Raw genomic sequence first — 20,932 nt, forward strand, 5'->3', positions numbered from 1 at the left:
GACCTGCTACCACAGGCATCACCCGTGGAACATGGTAAGCTAGAAGTGTGATAAGATAAGACTAGTCCCGAGAAAGGAGGTCCAAAATTCGAAAATAAGGAGCCCTAGACCACATGCCTCCTTGATGAGAAATATAAGACACCACTGCAGAATAGTCAGAGTGAAGCCTGATGATTTACCCCTTAAGAAGCCCAGACCATGAGACCTTGCCTGTTGAGGAGCAAGAAGGATGAAAACATTGTATAGAGAATCATCATCATCCATGCATAGACTTTGGAATTCCTGACTGTTGATATATATACTCCATCCCTGAAGCAAAGCATTTGTGAAAAGAATGAAACTCTGGATGAAGTGGCAGTAGAGGAACCCAAATTGTAGTAGCATCCCAACTTAACCCCTTGAGATCAAAGAATGATCTAAACTTAGGAAACAAGGAAATAAATGTGTATAATCCCTGTTCATTTAAAGACCAATAAAAGGATCACTAGTGTTCTTGTCCCAAAGACATGAAGGATTTGAGTGATGCCCACAATCCGAGAAGAGAAAGAACCATCCGTGCAGTGGGAGAAAGAGAGGTGAGTAAGAATGTGACATCCTATACTATAGTGTTAAGCAGGATGAGACCAACTGAGAGATGAGATGAAAAATAAAAACTACCCAGACTGATGACATATAGAATTGGAGCAAGAATAGATGTTTCAGTCCCAAAAGAGAAGCCTACCTGGGTTGTATCTGAAAGTAGAATCAGAATGTGATGGTCTAACAATTGACAAGATGTTACCAGCAGTAACCAGTCATCCATGGAGTGGTGTATGCACAGTATGATGAAATGATGGGGACGAGAAAACTCGTATGATACAGCAGAACCAATGTTAAGCTTGTGTGAGTCTAAAGGAAAAAAACCCGGAACTGCAGTACCTGACCCTTGTGCACCACAAATGCCAATATTGGTGGGACTCCACTGCTAAGCCAAAGTACAGATTGAGCCAACTACAACCAAGTTGGACATCTACAATCCCAGTAAAAAAATCAACACAAATTGAGGAATGATTAGCTTGTGAACCTTGAGGAATCTAGGCATTGGTATAGACAAGGAAGATCGATGACTGGACACCAATCTCCTGTCTTCATAAGCCCAACAACTAACATGAATCAAAACTCACTAATCCCAGACCAAGATAACCCTAGAACTAAGTTCCAAATCCCGATGAACTGAGTAAGATGGAAACCCTACAGGTTGGGTGGATAATAGTGGGGAAGATAGGTAATGAACAACCAATTTTGACCCAAGTCCTGCAGAACTTGTGAACCAATAGTTAAGATTACCACATATCCATAAGTTCTTGGAGCCAAGCCTCCACAGCTCCTGAAGGTATCAAATAATCACTGACCCTGCTAGTAATCCGACTAAGCAGTGGAAACCTTGGATATAGACAGAATCTATTCTGAGTACTAATGTACCAAGGAGCTGAAGTCGGGGATCGGTACTCACAAATAGGGGCAGAACCATGACCTCCCTGTAGGAGCCTATGAAATTCAAGACTCCATAAACAACTGGGAGGAATGTACGAGCCAAAAATTAAACCAAACATGCATGCTAAAAATGGGTCCAGCTCGTCCTCAATGAAACTGGTAGTCCTAGGATTCTAGTAACAAGGTGAAGTGAAAGGAAATAAATTGTTGAAGCTGAATAGTAAATTCCCATCAGGGGACATAAACCTATATAGATGAACTACAAACTTATTTGAGAGTCAGAAATATGTCTCCACCTAGTGGTGGTAGGCAAAATCACAAATTTCTGACAACATGTTGGATAAGGCCTAACTGTCCCTTCACAAAATTAAAAGGAAATCTTCCAGTATGAACCACAATTTCCATGTATGGAAAAAAAAAAAAATCGCTCTCAGACCTATCAGCCATCAATTAAGTTGCAGGCTCAAAAGCAACTGTGAAAAAGCCCAAAACATCAAACTCGAAGAACCACCATGAGAAAAACAGATCAAAAGCAGCTTATCCCAAAGTGGCTTCCTTTTTGTTTTTCATAGGTCGTTTAAAGACCATGGTAAAGTAATTGTTTTGTTAGACTAAAGCAACTGTGGGCCACCTGCCACATCCACCTTGGGGAATCAAACCCCGGACACCAACGATGCGAGTCCATAAACTTACCACTGACCCAACACACTAAAAGAAGGCACAGGAAAAAGCAAATCTAAAGTGTGTCAAGGATTGTCCTCAAATGTAGCCTCAGAGCCCCCAGGAGGACCACCACAGATCTGAATATATGGCTCCATCTCACTACGAATAAAATCACTGAGTTTCAACTGAGAGTGAAGATTGTTGTGCAATGCTAGATATCATAGGTGGGAGAGGAGTGACCCAATTGGACTCCATGCCAGAAATTCATACCATAATTGGCTTGTCAGTCAGTAGAAAAAAAATTTTAATTATTATTAATGTTGTTATGATTGGTTTGTTCGTTTTTAATTTCACAAAGATACACAAAGGCTATCTGCACTAGCTAGTCATCACCACCCACTGCCAACTCTTGGGCTACTCTTTCACCAACAAATATTGAGAGTGACAATCACATTATAATGCCACATGGCTGAAAGGGAGAGCATATTTGGTGGGACGGGGATTCGAAACCGCTTCCCTCAGATTGCAAGTCAAGTACCCTAACCACCTGGCCATGTCAGGCCAATATTGTTATGAAATCAACTAGATAACACAATAACATTCAAAGTATCTCCATATTTTTATAGATTTCAAAGATGCATTTTGGAAATCCAAAAAAATTATCAAACATATAAACTGGTACACATAAAATCACTGTAATTTTTTGACTTTCTAACTATGCTATATGTGAGTTTAAAAAAAATCTCATTTCTGCTCATAGAAACAACTTAGTTAACAAACTTCAACATTTCCAGTAAAAGTCTGGCTTTTCCTTCAAGCTGTCAGATTTAGGTAGTTTGGAATGTGCTCTTTATACTGATTATAAACATGTAGTAGTGGGAGGGGCTACTATGGTAGGTTTCCTAAATGTACTGATATCTCAGCAAATCAAAATGAAAGATTCTTATTTATATTCTAGCTGTGTCTGAAATTTAAGTTTTTAATTCTTTAACCACTATAGTCATTGTATGGTAGGCATAATATAATATAAACTAACTAATAAGACAAAAGAACATGCAATGTGACACACAGGAAAGGATATCTAGCATTTTGTTTTTAATAGTTTCTTTCTAATTAAGAACTTAAAACATATATAATATTAAAATTTGAATTACGAACTATGTTTAGATGACAATTTTATTGACATACATTGGTAATACAATTGTTTAATTAAATTTTGAAAATAACTATCTAAAATGTTGTGACATGTGCCCTTTGTCCTGTCTGTAGTGAGAGGTTTAATAGAGATTTGAACTCTTTGCCATATGTGGAATCTGAACTGCTCACCAGTGTGGCCAAATCTGAGCTAGTTTTCAGGATAGGAGGGAGTAAAACTCATACTCCAATCTATTACTACACACAAAAAAACAGTAGTGGATGAACATGTTAGACAATACAAGAACTAGTTTCTCAGCTCTTTGAAGCTGCTTTCTGTGACATTTTCATGAGTTCTGTTGAGAAAGATAGCCAGGGAAGGCTCAACAAAGCTTATTTGCCACTTTAAGGTGGTTTAATGCTGTATCTGCTTGAACATGAACCCTTCTGGAGGAACACAGTCTTCCCAACCCCTAAACTCTGCATCTTTGTGGATAAACACTACTGAGAAGCAAGTTTTTCAGACATGAGCCTAGGTTAAAAAAGAAATCTCTGAACAATACATCCTGGGACTAAACCTATAAAGGCTGCAGATCTGAGGGCTGCATGAGTCCCCTGGAAACTTTAGCTCTCCAGATATTCTATGGTGCTATATGGGCATATTGGAAGTTCATTTAGCAGTTTGAAAGTTGAAATAAAACACTCACTAAACAGCAAAATAAGTATATCCATTCATTTAAAGCATGATGTACTGCCAACACTAGTAATATGCTATGCAATATTATGCCTAGGTCTGCAGCAGATCTAGACTTAGGAACTACAATGAAATGTTTATTTTTAAACATTATAATAATTTATTTTGTAGACATGTACCTTTCTAATGAAGTCACCCAGAATGCTCTCAATGGGATTGTTTTTCCATTGAAACTCAGACAATATTTTTTTGATATCGTTAACTTTTTCTCAAGCTACACCCAAATCCATTTATTCTTCACTGACACTTCTCTTTCCTGTAGTGTGTTTTTTTAACCTTGATTGATGCATTGTCAATATTGATATTACCATTCAGTAATTTTTACCAAACTTATATGTTTGGAAAACAACAGTGGCTCAAGTTTGGGAAATGGCAAATACTCCTGGCATTCCGGCAACAAGTGGTGAAAACATGTCCATAGACTGAAACAGTCAAATGGTCAGCAGAATGCACTCCCATTTGAGATCTGTGTTCTGACTGGCTTTTCTACAGAGATCAGCTTCTGAAAATGTTCTAAGTACCTAAAAGTCAATCATTGTACTTGCACTAAGATACATGATAGATGCAAACAGATATTTGCAGCCACAATTCCTACATCATTAATATTTATCACCCGAGCCAAACCTATCTAAAGTATACACAAAATAAAATTTGTAGCATTCCACAAAATCCTGGAAAAAGCTCCTATCTGGTTCTTTTGATAGTAAAATGTATTTTTATGAGGTTGAAAGATTATTATTGGAACAAATTTTTCTTGCCTGTCACTTGAATGAAACCATGACACACTTTTGTAGCCAACCTAATCTGCCAAATTCAGTCTCACTGGTTTGCAGGCTGGGTGTTAAGCAAAAAAATGATAACATCTTTAAATAATATATATTACTCTGTTTCAGTGCAATTCTTCTTTTTTTTTTATGATGTGGCTATTAAACTGATAATAACTATGCATATTGATGATAGAGCAGTACACCAGGACAAATAGTTCGCCTACAATTAATCATAATCTGAGACATAATAAAACTATAAACATCCTAGTAAAAATTGTATTTGAAATGATTATGTACTACACTAAACTTAACCTGTTTTCTTAATAAAATATTTGACTGTATTAAAATGATGTACAAAATTTCTTCCTATTAATTTATAGAATAAGAGAACAAGGACCCTGGGCTTACCTGCTTATGAGATTCAGTTGTTGCTGACCTCTTATATGGCCTTTCTTCAACTCCAAAACCAGGGATCCACATGTTCCAGTTTTTCTCTGAAACACACATTCATATATATGTATGTACAGAATGATTTTCATCAATTTTTACTTTTCAATATATTAAGTCAGCACTTGTCAAATTGAAGTCTGTGAGTCATATCCGATATTTCATAAAAATGTAAAAAACTGTAATTCGACAAATAAAAAATATTTTTGTAAAATTAAATTTACAAGAATTAAAATATTCAATTTTGGAATACAGCTTTTCATGTATACAGAATCCATTTTTTCTAAATAAAAAACTGAGATTTGGGGATCCATGACAAAATTATATATTTAAAGGGATCCTTGGGTTACTACAGTCTTAGAACTACTGTACTAAATTATGTTATATTTCACTTTCAAATATTACATATTTTAATTTATGTTGTAAGTTTATTTCTGTTTGTAAGTTCAAAAACTTTATTTTTAACATGCTTGGTGGTATAAAGTACAACCTGTGTTTATTATATTTATTTCTAATATAGCTCTAATCACATTAAAACTTGTTATTACCCAAAGTAAGCTGTACATCTTTTACATCCAAAGTCGATGACCTGCGATGTTTAGCCAAAAGGCATGATGATGTCACCACATTCTCAATAAAATCATCAGCAATTTGAAGCAAAAGCTACAAAAATATTATTAGTATAAGGATATCTGACATCATAAGCAATAAGTAAGAGATAAAACTGGTAATTAATTTTTGAATTTGAATACCTTATTTCATAAATACAGTCTTCCATATTATGGTGAATCTTTGTTTTTGTACACTGATGTAAAATATAATGAATAAATTCCAGTTATTCTTTCTTTCATTATTTTCACATTATTCTTTGTAATTCTGAGGGTCAAATCCAGAGTTTCTTAATATGTTACAAATTTCCCCAATAGGACAAGACATGTATGCTGCATTTTATATTATACTTAAGCCACACTAAAGGGCTACTGGTTAACTGAGTTTCCACTTAAATTAGGCAGTGGGAAGCAACCATGAGTAAGTCTGGGATACTCTTGAATAAGCCATAGACAGATCTAAGTATCTTTTGGTTTTTTGAAAGCAGTTTCAATATTTCATATTAATATATATTAGTTAGCTGTAGGAGTTAATTTCATATCATATAATATTTCACAACTTTCTTAAATGATCAAAACTAATGGTTAATATACAATACCAGAAAGTAAGGTATTTTTTTACTCATATTTAAAAATATACATGTATATCCATCTTTACTGTATTTGCATCCAGAAATTATTTTCTCTTCTTTATGTTGATGGAATTACTTTGAGAAATTATATTGTTTCAGTTGTCATATTAACAATATATTGAAATCAAAGATAGCTATAATAGAAAATTTAGTTTAAAATCAAACTGAATAACTACACATCTTGTTTCAATTATGTTCCATTAGTATTTTGTACTTGGGTATAAAGTATGTAAATTTCAGTCTTATGACCTCTTAGCCCTAAAAATTACCTATGGCGATACGAAACTACAAATACACGTGTAAAAGTTTATGATTAATCAAAAACATACTTCTTCAACATCTTCATCTAATTGCTCATTAGGATCCACTTCTCTAACCAGGTCCTGTAACCTTTGCTTGTTCAGTACCTGGAGAGTGAAAAAATAGAGTAAATGTTGTTTAACTCATTAATTATCAAACTAAGATAGAGCTGCTTGCCAAAACTTGAATACCATAATACGTGAACATCAAAATTTATGTGATGCTCATGCATAAGAAAAGGTGGAATGAAGTTATTTTTACAGCATCCAGAGTGTATTATAAAAATGTTATACATATTATTATTATTATTATTATTATAGAGAAATAATTTAATTCCTAATGGATTAATATTCAACTTTGGTTTCAGTTTCTCGATAGCTAAAGTTTCTTTGAATCTTACATCTTGTTCATTGTTGGAACATATACTTTCATCTGCAGCCACGTCACATTTTTGGTCTAGATGTCTGACAAATTACCAGCCTTAAGCTTCAAGCGTTCTTTTATACACTGCTCTAAGCAACATGTTGTTGACTGAACATAATTTCATCCACATCGAGAACAAACATATTGATAAATAATATAACAGCACTGAAGCTTATTAACTGTCCTTTATCTTGAAAAGTTCTATACTCTTGACAAAGACTTCTACGCACACACTGATTTGATTTTTTAAACCATAACAATCTTTACCAATAAAAGGGAGAATGATGTATAATGACAGTTTTGGAACACCATAGCTCACTTTACAAGAAGTGTACTAACATTTAAGAAACATTTCAAAATGTTGAGTAATAACAGATAAAAACCATTTCTTAATAGTTTTTATATCACACTTTTCATTTCTTTTTGAAAATAATGACAGTTACTGGCAATTTATAACCTACAGAATAAGATATTTATCAAATTATCCTTCTATGTAACAGGTATAAGACTATCAATATGACTAAACAATCCTTTATATGTTTATGACACATTCCCATTTCTAAATGATACAAGTTGTTAGTATCAACATCTATAAAAGGCAAATTTCAAGTATTTTCTTTTTCAACTATAAACTTCATACAATAATGTTATTTGTTTAACACCCAGAATGCTGAATAATCAGAAAATATTTGGGAATTGGCCAGTGTTTATTGTATTACGATTCTCAATGCACCAAATGATTTCTTGCTATGTCCAGAATCAAAAGAGACCTTCAACACATCCATAGTTATAGTAATTAAGGAGCCATGTCTGCAGAATCCACCTTCCAGTCCCCATCTACAATCTGACAAAAAAAAAAAACTACAATACAAAAAAAAAGCCTCATCTTTATACTGTAAAAGAACAGTTTTAATAATGAAGATGGCTGAGGAAGCAAATTGTTTTGTGGATTGATTGCAGTGAAACTAGGATGCAAGAGAGGCCATTCTGTGAAAATTTGGGATTCATAACAAAGCTGTGCAACTCAAATAGGTCAACACACAATCAGTGTTCTCTGACAAGGGCTACAACATACCTATATATTTATTAAAACAAAATGCCAGAATGACATTACCACAACTCATCAATGAAATACATAACAATGAAAGTGAGAAGCAGCATGCATAAGAGGAGCAGCAGCAGACTGATGAACAATGTGGAAGAGTAGTAGTTCCACTTCTTTTAGATAGAGAAGAACTAGAATGCTATAGAGATGAGATTCACAATAATGAGAGCATGAAACAATACAGTGAAATGAACTAACAAGACCATAACAAGCAGAGTAGTATTAGAGACTGTAGCAAGCCACTCTCCTTTCCTTTAACTTTCTTTTTGTTATTAAAGGGAAATAGAATGCCACAGGACAGATGCACTTGTCATATGATCAGTCAATTACATATTTCCCTTTGATTACAACCCAATCAGGATCATGTTTAAGGTTGACATTATTTGTGGCCAATCATACTGGTAAAGTGATGTAGCCAACCCCCGATAGTTACATCTTTAAAGCTTAGGTTCTGTGGAAATATGTGCAACCATCTGGAAAACTCTGGCTGTCTGAGCTTAATGTATTAAGTGCAATCACTTTTTCTGTAATTGAAACACCTGATAAACTTTTGCCCCTCCCATACCTCCAAACACTCACAATATCCTTCTAGTTGACTTGCATATTGGGCACTAAATATTAAGAATAGATTCATGTTCTTGTTTCTTAAAAATAACAAAGGTATCATCAACATAGCTAAGGTCTCTAACAGGTTTAAAGTATTCAACCACTGTTTTTCAGAATAACATTTTAAAAGGATTTACTAAACTACATGAGCTTTTGAGCCCATAGAAACACCATGTACTTGATCATAAATACTGTTCTCAAATTTGAAGCAAGATTTTTCAACAGGAAAGTTTAATAACTCATTTTGAAAAAACAAATCTTCTGCTATTTGGATTACTTCCTGCAAAGGATGTGTGTGTACAAGGATTATGTATTAAAACTTTCACAATATACTTGTTCATCAAATCTTAAATCTGCCAACTGCACAGAGATTTCAAAACTAGTTGTGTATTATTATTTTCAAATACTTTAAGAAAAAGAGTTTAAAAACCCTACATGTTTCTAGTTATAAATTATAAGTTATAAATTATTTTTATGAATTATTGTAAACCATACAAAATACCATAACGAGAGCCTTGTATGCTGTATCACTAATAACTTTAACTTCATCTTTATTTTTAAGAAACATCCATGCTATTGACCTTTTCTTGGGGGGGGAGTCAAAATTAAGTTTTCTAAACTTAGTTACATCAAATGTTACTGTAATTACTTTTATTTGCATATTTTTCTTTGTTCAAAATAACTATGTTATTCCCTTATGTGACTTAACTACAAATATTTCTTTATTTTGATTTAAATGATTTATATGAATAAATATGAGCTAAGGCCAACCAAGACACTTATATTACAATACTATTAAAATTTCTCCCATAAAAAGGACTATACTTTAGTTTCCTCAAGTTTTTCAAAACATACAAAAAAATCAAAATTTCCAGGAGCTATTGAAAATATTCATCTACTAGAAAAGTTATGCATTACTTTATCTGGATCATCAATGAACATTCTAATAATACCTTCTATTATGTTTAAATGACTTAGTTTCTTCAAATGGTTCAATCTAATTTGTCTTAATTTGTTATTTGTTGTTATTTCTATAAATGATTTAAAGTAATCAAAATCAAATCAGGATGATGAAATTTGAATTATTTCCTAAGCAAACCAAAAGTTCTAATTTTTTTTATTGTGTCTACTTTCATATTCTATAACATTATTCAAAACTTCTACTGTGCTTTATAATAGTGGTTACTATTTCTGTGTGTTAAAAAGTATTAAAAGAAACTTTGGTAACAATTTCGATCTTTTACATGAATTCATAAATCCAAAATGTAACCCCTTCTTTAATATATTAAGATAAACTTTTTCAAAATTTTTAAAATATATTTATTATATCTCATCTTTAAGGTATCTGCAATAGAAGAACAGTTTTATGTATTTTTATAATAAGCATAAAAACTCAACAAAAGACAGTATAACACTATTGTTCTAAATGACATATCATCAATACCGAAATTGCTTTTCTGAAAATCAAGGAATTGTAGTTTGATATTCCACAAACACTTATAACTCAAACATTACTTACATTATTCTTTACTCAGTAAAGAAACGTTCAAAGGCTATAATTTTCTGACTGTTCAAGTTTCAAAATATATATGATATTCACATGGTATTAGTTACCATTATTAGATGTTACATGGTTCTAAAATTCTAGTGATGTTAAATTTGCAGAAGTAAAACTTTAGCTTAAAGAATGATATTCTATCTAGTAAATTTTACTGGCATAAGTAAAAGTCTACTGTGTAGAAATATAAGTGTCTTACTTTTACTAGACTAAAAGTATTGCACCTAAAGAAATAATAATGATTAATTTCAATGTTTTAAGTAAAAACTTGTATCTACAGATATTGGTAGAAATCACTACATACATGCAACAGTGTGGATATTTAGAGAAGTTCAAAACAATATAATTTTCAAAATCTGAAGTTATGCTATATGAAATAAACACTTTTAAACATTTAAACACCTGCAACACAAGCCAGCCTGGCATCTTGATGTGGATCTGAAAGGAAACATCAATCCAGAAAGGTCTGGATTGTTTTGATTAGACAAAAAGACAACGTTTGGCACTATTTTTGAGGTCTAGGTCATTGGACCAGACTTGTCACCTAACCTGAGACCATGAGAGCTAACATGGAAAAGTGAAATTCTAAAGGTAAAGTAAAACAATGTAGCAATGATACATGCTTTACATGTTCAAGATACAGTTGTGAATGTGATGGTTTAAGTGTAACATTTAAGCTAAACTGTGGGTCCACATTGGATGAGGAAAGTACTTATTTGAAAATATACCATTCAATTTGACATACCAGCTGAATCAGATATTAATCAATTGATTACTACATTAACAGCAAAACATAAGAAAATGGGCAAAATAGTATCAACTTAAAAAAGGGGGATTGGAATCATATACAAGAAATCATTAATTTCAATATTTTGTGAAACTAATGGCATGATACATTACACGATGATTTCTCTAGCAATTCTTTAGGTAAAAATATCATTTCTGCAATGAAGAATAACCATAATGAGGATGGTATGATAGCCAGAATAGCACCACCATGGTATAATCCATATAGATTTCATCATATCATAATTTCATTAATATTTAGTTGTTTTGTTTTTTCAGTTTAGAAGTTGTGCCAATCTTCATTCATCCAGATCTATTGAAATAACCCTAAATCAACAGTTTCCAGAATGACCACCCTCATTAGCTTAGTACTAATAGATGCTGGATAGGCTCGTGTGGCATGTGTTCAAATTTAATACAAATTCAAAATAGTGTGGTCACGAAGCTTTCTATTTTTACCAAATCTTAAAATAATGTTATGCCTGTTCTTATCTTACCTAGGGCCCTTGTATTAGTTTTTCCAAACATGTGTATAAATTATTACCTTATTCAAGTCCCTTGGGTGGGCTTATGCAAAAATTTGTATAAACTACTATCTTACCCAGATTTCTTGCACTGGTTTGCCCAGAAATGTGTACAGGTTTTATTTTACCCACCATTATGTCCCAGGCTGAACAAAAAATGTGGCCTGGCTAACTAACGAATGAATATATGCTGTAAAATTCTTATCAGTGCTATAATTACTTTGGCTGCCAATTTGGGTTTCATTCCTTTAAGTTGCATGCTCAGTCCTTTTTTGGCCACATCTAAGGTGTGTTTGATTAGATTACTATCATATTAGCAGAGACCCACAACACATTTGTGGTCAAATTAGTATCTTTATAGCAACAGTATTTCCTTAAATATAGGATTTCTAGAATAATGTAAAAGAATTCTGACCTCAGACTCCAAAATCTATTAGTCCACTTGTCTTAGGCCTAACATTAGTTAAGCCATTAAGTACAGTCTATATATTTAATAAAGAGATAAATTAAAACTCTAACTTGTGCAAGTTTTTGCATTAGTTTATTTAGGGCTAAACTTTATTTATTGAAAGTATTAAGTACAGTAAACTTGTAATGTTATTCTACAACCTAACGTTTGACCTTTTTAAGACCTTTGATAAGCTTTTAATATGTTGTTATACAAAATGTCTATTAAAATATATTTACATCTACTTTTTGTTTACATCTGTTGAAATGAAGTGCTCATGCATGCACATATAAATAGTAAGGAAGTTTTTACAACAGAAAAAAATGAGTATTATTATAAAAGAAAATTCAAAGCCCTTCGACTGTACAAAAATTTGTATATAACATTATTATTTACTTTAAGTTTCTTATACTGGCTTTTCTAAATATTTATCCAAAAATTTCTGTAGACTACTATCATATCCCAAATCTTTATATTGGTTTATTGATGTATATACTTATTTTTTCAGCTCCTTATAATGATTGGTTAATTATTCAACCTTATCTTACCTATGATTTATAATATTTTCTAGTAAAACTGATTTCCCTCAATAGTGAACAAGATAGGTCTGCTTATATAATAGACCACAAAATATTATGAGTAGTTCTCAATTTCTCTGTAACTGAGTAAGCTTGTGCAAAGAAAGAGATTGAACATAAATGTCAACACGCAGTAAAGACAATCTTATTTAAATAACACAAATCCCAGTGTGTGTATTAGCACAAAGAACATTTGCCTTTACTGGAGAATTGAAGATCTGGTAGTTTTCCAAATCTAAGCTGTGAATCTATAGAACAACTGTACCAGTCTGATAAGTCATCATTTTATATAGTTCAAGTCTATAGTATTATATCTTCCCAAGGAAAAAAGTGCTAATCACATGACTGGTCATTCCCATTTGAAAATAAGAGAAGTTATAACCTCAAAATATCACCCTACCTACCACTGGAGGAAACTGCACTGTCTACTTTCATAAACAGTGTCTCTCTCTACAGTTACATTACCTACAGGCAAACCAGGTATTATCTCAGAGGAATGACAGAACAATAGGAAGCTATAGCAAGAATAACTTAATTTTCTTCAACACGTGTTGTGAAAATTGTATATACTTAAAATAAATGATTAATTTTGAAAAGATTTATTAACTAAGAAAGAGGAAACTCATGTTATGCCTGCATACCACATTTTACCTCCTCCTCCTATTTTAAGCTTACCCTCAAGCTGAAACTAATCTTAAAGTTTAAAACCAACTTATATTTACACACATGCACTGGTTATTGAGTGCTGTAATCATCTTTCACCCTTATATATCACACACAACACAGACAACATAACCTTTAACAAATATACAATTCAATAAACATTAGAATGCCTTTATTAATACTTCATTTATCATAATAAAGCAAGACACTTTTTAAGAAAGAAACAATAATTACAATATAAAATCATGTCACAAAATCAAATATAAAAGAAATCTTCCACATACAAAAAAATAATTATAATGAAAAATTAAATACTCTAAAGAATAGGAAACACATTTATGTTTGAAGAGAAATATCCTTTAACAATGAGAATAAAATGAAACCATTATAAAACCTTTTCACACAAAGAAGTAACCCTTTAATGTTGAAAATTCAGAATTCACTAATAATATATAGCCCAATTCCACACAACAATAGAAGATTAATCTTTAACAATGATTAATTAAAATTCAAAATTACAAATAAATGCAAATACAACCTTTTCACTAAAATACATCAACATATACCAACAAAAAACATGCCCTTTAAAAAACAAAATATAAAAGTACAATTACAAAAATACTCTAATATAGATGCAAGAAGTTAACTACAATATAAAACCAAATTTCAATACTTAATACAGAATATAGTACATTATATAAATAATCATAATCCTATATCAATGATCAAGTATCAACTTACATGTTTAATCTTTCACAATAATTAAACAAACTCAAGCTGGAACTCAAACCAGAACCATAATAAAAATATATCTCCACATAGGCCCTCTAAACAAAACACACAATAACCATTTAACAGCAATTACAGTACATGATAATTTGAAAATAGAAAAATTGAGTCCTTTAACAAAGTTTACAACAGTATAAATTAAAAAAAAAAAGAATGAGTAAAACCCGTTAACCCTTTCAAGATAGGTCACAGGTGAAAGGCCATATCATCTCATTTGTTAACTTGCATTCAAGATTTTATTGAACTATTTCATGAATTTATGTCAATAAGTTTGGTATCAAACTGAAGAGTATAATTCAAATTTTAGAACTATATATTACTCAATTTCTTAATTTAAGAGTAAATATTAAAAAAACCACAGATAAACACTGATTCTTCTGTGTTACATGGTATGTTGAATCCAGTACTGGTTCAAATTAGACATTTGTGAAGTCAAAATACTAAATCTATAGTTTCATACGAATTAGAAACTCAAATTACAGATATTGACAAGCTAGAATATAAAATTAGAGCCTCTTATCATTTCTGTTTGCTAAAATATTGCTCACGTAATAAATCAAACACAGTGGCACCTCACTCACCTCTTAACATTTTTGGAAATGCTCCCTTATACACACTTACTTTTACATGTGACATGTATAACCAATCAAAAGCTCAGAATGTCCCCCTAGTGGCTTTCTCATCCATTTTCATGTCTTTGGACACAATCTCTTTCTTTCAAACCAAGATTTCAAAGAGGTAGGTTGTGTCTTTAGTCTGCTCAAAATATCATATTTCTTTAAACTGAAATACTGCTTAGTTACTAAGCTTCATAAGTTATAGTGGAATTCTATGGTATTAATATAGTAATTTATTATTTTTTGGAAATTTAACTGTATATATAAAACCTAATTTTTTTTTTTCATATCCTCCATGTGCAAAATTTTTAAAGGCTTAGCAACCTACATCAAGCAGCTACCGAGTACAAAGGTTGTATCTAGAACTTAGAAGTGATAACTGTTTGCTTTACTTCTTTATTTACTGTTCTTGTATTAGGAAAAATAACTATGAACTTATTTGAAAATAGCAATAATCTATATACATATATAATGTTTAATAATTGAAATGTAACTATTTTACAAAATACTAGTGTACTAAAACACAGCCAAGACAAGTTATTGGTACAGACCAAAGGTCAGTTTTATGTTATTTGATATGGAACATGAGTGCACAAGAGCCTCGTCATTGTAACTTTTGTATTGTTAGCCAGGCATGGCTGAAAGGTCAATATAATAAAAATAATAAATATATATAAATGTATAATGTTATGAGATTTAAGCTATTTCATCTAAACATTTATGTTTTCGTATTATAATTTATGTTCATTCTAGAATGAAAGAGGCATAATTTATGTTTGTTTTCTAATTTTTTATGGTGGTTGCGAGATCGATCAAATTGACCGAACCCGTACAGAGATTAATTAATGAAAATAAGAGATAAAATATAAAGTTTTTTCTTAAGAAATGTTTGATAACTATCTGGACACTACAAAGATTTCGCATGTGAAATTTGATAATTTTCTGATGCATAAAAGTATTTTTAATCTTAAAATGAAAATTACTTTGCATGATAGATAGGCAAGATGCGAAAAGAAAAAAAAGACATGAGAAAAACAATGATTTACAAACCTTAAAACTTAATAAAAAAAAAATTGATATTTTGCATATGAAAGCATTGTAATGTTTACTGATAAACTGCCAAATTTCATTAATATTCGCTAATTTAAAAGTTACAGCATGAAAACTATAACAAACAAATGGTTAGGAGGTCAATCCGAGTCTGGGTTGAAAGAGTTAACTGAAGAACAATAAAAGAAATGTTCTTAAAATAAAAGATGCATATTCACACAATGCATTGACATAAGCATACCAAATAAAAAGACCAAGCATGATCGAAAAAAAAAAAGAAGGAAAAAAACAAAATTCAGAGATAACTTTAAAAAATACAAAATATGCTTACATAAAAAGACACCAGAAAGAATATTTACAATATATATATATATATATACACACACACACATACACACACTCTCACTCAACAAGTATGATATCTCTCATCACTCATTGCAACCCAACAGCACATCCTGTAATGCATCATTTTGGCCAACAACCAGCAAACCTCCTCTTTGAGCCATAATTATGATTGAGAAGGTCTCCATTACAGCTGGTCTTCTCTCGAACATAGAGGATCCAGGCCTTAGTCCACTGGAGAGCTATATCTTGATAATGCTGTTTAACTCTTTCTGTACAGGGTTGGTTGATGTGACCAACCTTGTAACCATAAAATAATCAGTTTTCATATTATAACTTGTAATATATTTTGTACACCTTCATGAAATTTGGAAAGCTTCCAGAAAAACATTACAAGTCTTTTGTTTTAAAAATCACATATTTCAATTAAGTATTTTGACTAAATAGTTGCTCATGAATATATGGACTCAGTGTTTACTACTTACAGTGTAAACTGATTTTCAAGTAAAGATTAAAAAATACTTTTCTTCATCAGAACATTTTCAAATTTCATTTGTGTAGCCTCTGAAACCTCATAAATAAATATCAAACGTTTTTTTCTGTTAAACTTTATATTTTATCTGTTATTTTCTCTACCCTCACTCTATACAGACTTGGTTGATTTCACTGACCTTGTAACCACCATAAAAAATTATGAAATAAATTACCCATTTTTCTTTCTAGAATGACTTATAAAGCTCATAACAGTTTACATCTGTTTCTGCTTAATTTTATTGTTTTATTGCCCTTCAAACCATATCTGACTAATAATTCTGTCATACAAGTTGTAAAACATTTGACAAATACAGGTTACCATACTGAATGATGTAACACACAAGCTGCTCACGAGCATACCTCATGGAGAATTATTATTATTATTACCTTAACTAACCTAACAAGTTTTTAATTATTACACTTTAGTTACATTAAAGCAATATATAGAAAATATACATGAAAAACAAGATATACAGTACTTACCTTTGACCTTTTGTTTTTTGCTGTCAGTTGCTGAAGAAATTTAAGCCTGCTTTTTTTTTTCTACTTATTGTACTAATACACTACACAACTTTTATTTACTTCAATAATGCACCTAATGACACAGAATAATAACAGGCATAAAACCAACAATGTTCTATAACTATCAAAATTTAACTGGCTTTCTAAGTATAGCATAAGATCCTTAAAATAATTGCACAAGCTTCTTGATTAGATGCTCTCTGGCAGAACACCACAGGAGTAGGTACAGGTGTTTCCTAAATGTTGGTGTTACCCTGTTGCTGAAATTCATGTAAACTTGATTCCTCTTCAATTAACATGGTCATCACTGGTATGTCCAGTGCAGACTTGAACTCTACAGAATTTACCACAACCAATGAGAGCTGCACAGCCTCATGAGACTTCAGAGCTAGCCCAATGACAGATGCTTTAGCCAGTGCTGCATCTTCATCTGTGGATTTGGCAACAGTGAATGTCAGGCCAGCTATGAGAGTCCTAGAATCAGTTACACAGTCCAATACCACAACAAAGAGGAAAGTATAGATATACTGGTGTTTTCAATGGTGTTCCATGATGCAGTGTAGAACTAGAGAATCAGGCAACAAGCAGAATGACAGATCACTAGCTAATCAAAGAAGGATAGTCAGAAAATAGAAACTAATCTTAAATAGCAAAGGTTAGATGAATTCCTATGACTTGAAGCTAAGCCAGATGTTAAATTGTTAAAGGGGTTGTAAATACTCATTTACAACCACAATTTGCTCTAAAATCACTTTTTGAGGTGAGTGCTACAACTTCTACATTGGTCAAACAACACTTCTATGGACTTCATCTGTACTCATGCTATATCACCTGTAGAAAATGTATCCCTAACACCTGTGAACTTCTCAGCCTCCTGTGTGGGTTTACTTTCCACCTCCAACAGTAAAATCACAGCTTGCATTATAATGTATTTTAAGTGCACTTTGTAATGAAATAATATTAAGAAATATTCAGTAAAACTGAGTGATTATAAAACTTTCACTCTGCATTAACTCAACAGATTCTTATTATAACAATCAACTTTATATCTGATGGTATCTAAACTACTGCCTTTGATTTCCATGTACTATGTATAATTGGACCCAGTCATCAATATTTTGATTTGATACAAACAAAATATCTTGCACTATTCTTAACCAAAACACCAAGTAAACCGAGTTTTCTCACTGACATACTATGAGTTACACAGTAATCAGAGTTCACTTTATATCAACCTTAAAATCCAGATCAAGTTCTTTATTTTCATCCACTTTACTTAAAGAGTTGTGTTTTTTGATCTATTTGTTTTGTTCAACAGTCATGAATGACTATGTTTGAATATGTGCAAGACCACACACATGCATTTATATACATACAACATTAAATATTGTCACAAACACCAGAGAGTAAATAAAACAGAGTGCTTCAGGCTCATCCATAAATTACTTCTGGAACCTGGATAACTGTGGTAGTGTGCTGCCACTTGTGATCTACAAAACTCAACACATTTTTCTTTTCAAATGTCATGAAATAAACAAAGAATAATAATCACTGGTAGAAGTAAGCCAAACTATTTTACAGCTAAAATTATCATCATCCAGAATTAATATTCATGCTGTTACAACAATATATGCTACAATTCACTTCATATCAGCCTTAAAATCCAGATTCAAGTCCTTTATTTCCATCTATATACAGTATATATCAATACCTGCAGAGAAAAGACAATTCCTTCACTACATGTGGAAACACCAATGATCCTTCAAGTGTATGGGGAAGAAGCTAGTGAGGAACAAGCAACATTCTCCATTAACCTTTCAATACTCAAACAGATCAGCTGAGTAATTTATTAAAACATCAAAGGACATTTTGCCACAGAAACTCACTTAGTAGCTAAAAAAAAAGCTACTTCTTTTCAGTCACTTAGTTTTAGAACCACATATCCATCCTAGCTGTATGACAATCTAGTAGCTATCACTTAATATCTAGTGACTATCTCTAAATGAAATTCTGCTACAAAGTTTGAGAAACAAGGTTTGTAATGCCCTTTTGACTGAGTTTCTGAACTTCTAGTAATGATCTTTAGCTGTAAAAACCACTGAATTTAATTACACCAGTTATGCTAGCTATTCACTAATTTATGTTAGTCCCAGCTTTATTGATAACAGTGCCAGTGAAAGCAGCTCAGCTAACTGTCAAAGCTGCTTCTTGTCTATAACTCCAACACTTCCTTATCTGGCTTGTCTTGAGCAGCCAAATAAGTACTTTCAGCTTTCCTCCTCATCAGCTGAGTCAATGTTACACGAGATGCATCTTCATATTCCCCTAACTCCTTGTCTAGATAGCGCATGAGAAATTAATCTGTAATGTACAGGATGCAACTTATTAAAGTGCTTCATGTGACTCGCATCAACTGTAACTCATATATATCAATGGCATACATTAAGTGCTCATCCCAGTCAGTTCAACCAGAATTAACAAATTTGGCAAGCATGCACTTGATAGTTTGTATAATCCATTCTGCTCAACTATTAGACTGGGGATAATAAGACTAAGTGTACATCTTCACCATACCTAACACTAAAATCAACTCATAGAACAGTTTGAAGTTAGCTCCCTGATCTATGTGGATCTTTTGTTACTCCAAACCAGACTATCCAGATCTCTGCTGAAACATCAGCTATGGACTTTCCTAAAGTATTTACAAGTGGATAAGTGAAGTAGTTTATGACAATTATTATGTTACAATGACCTCATTTAGTTTCCAAGAATGAACTAGGGCTATCCTCTGTAAAGAAGATACAACAATTCTCTACTAGGGTTTACTCTGTTTAGGCTAACTCTTTGTATCATACAAAGTCTGGAGAATCTGTTGCCTTAGTGATTTGGGGACCATAAGCTCTAGAGCACAGGATGAGAAACACAGCTCAGTAGTTAATAACAATAGTACAACATAGTCTTGCACTTGTAACTGATAATAAAAATGCCATAGGTTATGTGCATTTGTGCTACATTCTTTAATTTGTGCTGGCAGAGCTTTACTTTGCTGCATGGCGAGATTCCAGAGTTAATCATGACATCTATCAACAAGAGGCATTTCCTACTGTATGGGTTAATGTTACTACTGGCAAAAATAGTTTAAACTCCCACATGGTGTCCAGGGTTGAGACATAATTAATGGATGGGGTCTCACGGTGTGGTGAAACTGTCAATAAATTCTTCTGTGTTATGGGCTATTGTGATGCATATTTTTGCTATCATTGGTGTTGATGTCCAATAAGAACAAGGATATATCTAGCACTAAGGTCTCCACTAAAGCATGATTTATGGATTGGAATGCCTCTTTCCTCACTCCATTATGACATTGTTACTGCAAAATTGGAAATGTTGGCCATGAAGTGTTGGTAATACAACATAAAATCAAAGAAATTATGGATGCCACTTTTGGTCACAGACTAAGGCTGATCTCGCATCGCTGCTCTCTTAACTGGGTCTATCAAGACCTCATCTTTACCCCCAATATGACCAAGAAATTCCCCTTCTGATAACATGGTTTAAAGTTGAAACTTACTTTTTTATATTCTGGAGTACTATTCTCATGTTCTCAGC

The 20,932-nt window shown here is 32.3% G+C and overlaps 1 protein-coding gene across 3 annotated transcripts in view; it reads right to left on the reverse strand.

Moving 5' to 3' along the window:
- The window catches only part of LOC106467232 (transcription initiation factor TFIID subunit 12-like), a 54,749-nt gene that overhangs the window by 5,266 nt on the left and 28,551 nt on the right, over positions 1 to 20,932 (reverse strand). For all 3 annotated transcript variants that reach the window (XM_013927560.2, XM_013927561.2, XM_022395368.1), the window contains exons 4-6: positions 6,808 to 6,885; positions 5,787 to 5,901; positions 5,200 to 5,285 (exon numbers count right to left, since the gene is read on the reverse strand). In XM_013927560.2, the coding sequence (XP_013783014.1) occupies positions 5,200 to 5,285; positions 5,787 to 5,901; positions 6,808 to 6,885 (279 nt within the window). The remainder of the gene's footprint in view (positions 1 to 5,199; positions 5,286 to 5,786; positions 5,902 to 6,807; positions 6,886 to 20,932) is intronic.

The sequence above is a fragment of the Limulus polyphemus genome, unplaced genomic scaffold (genome assembly GCF_000517525.1).
Source record: "Limulus polyphemus unplaced genomic scaffold, Limulus_polyphemus-2.1.2 Scaffold2536, whole genome shotgun sequence".
NCBI lineage: Eukaryota > Metazoa > Arthropoda > Merostomata > Xiphosura > Limulidae > Limulus > Limulus polyphemus.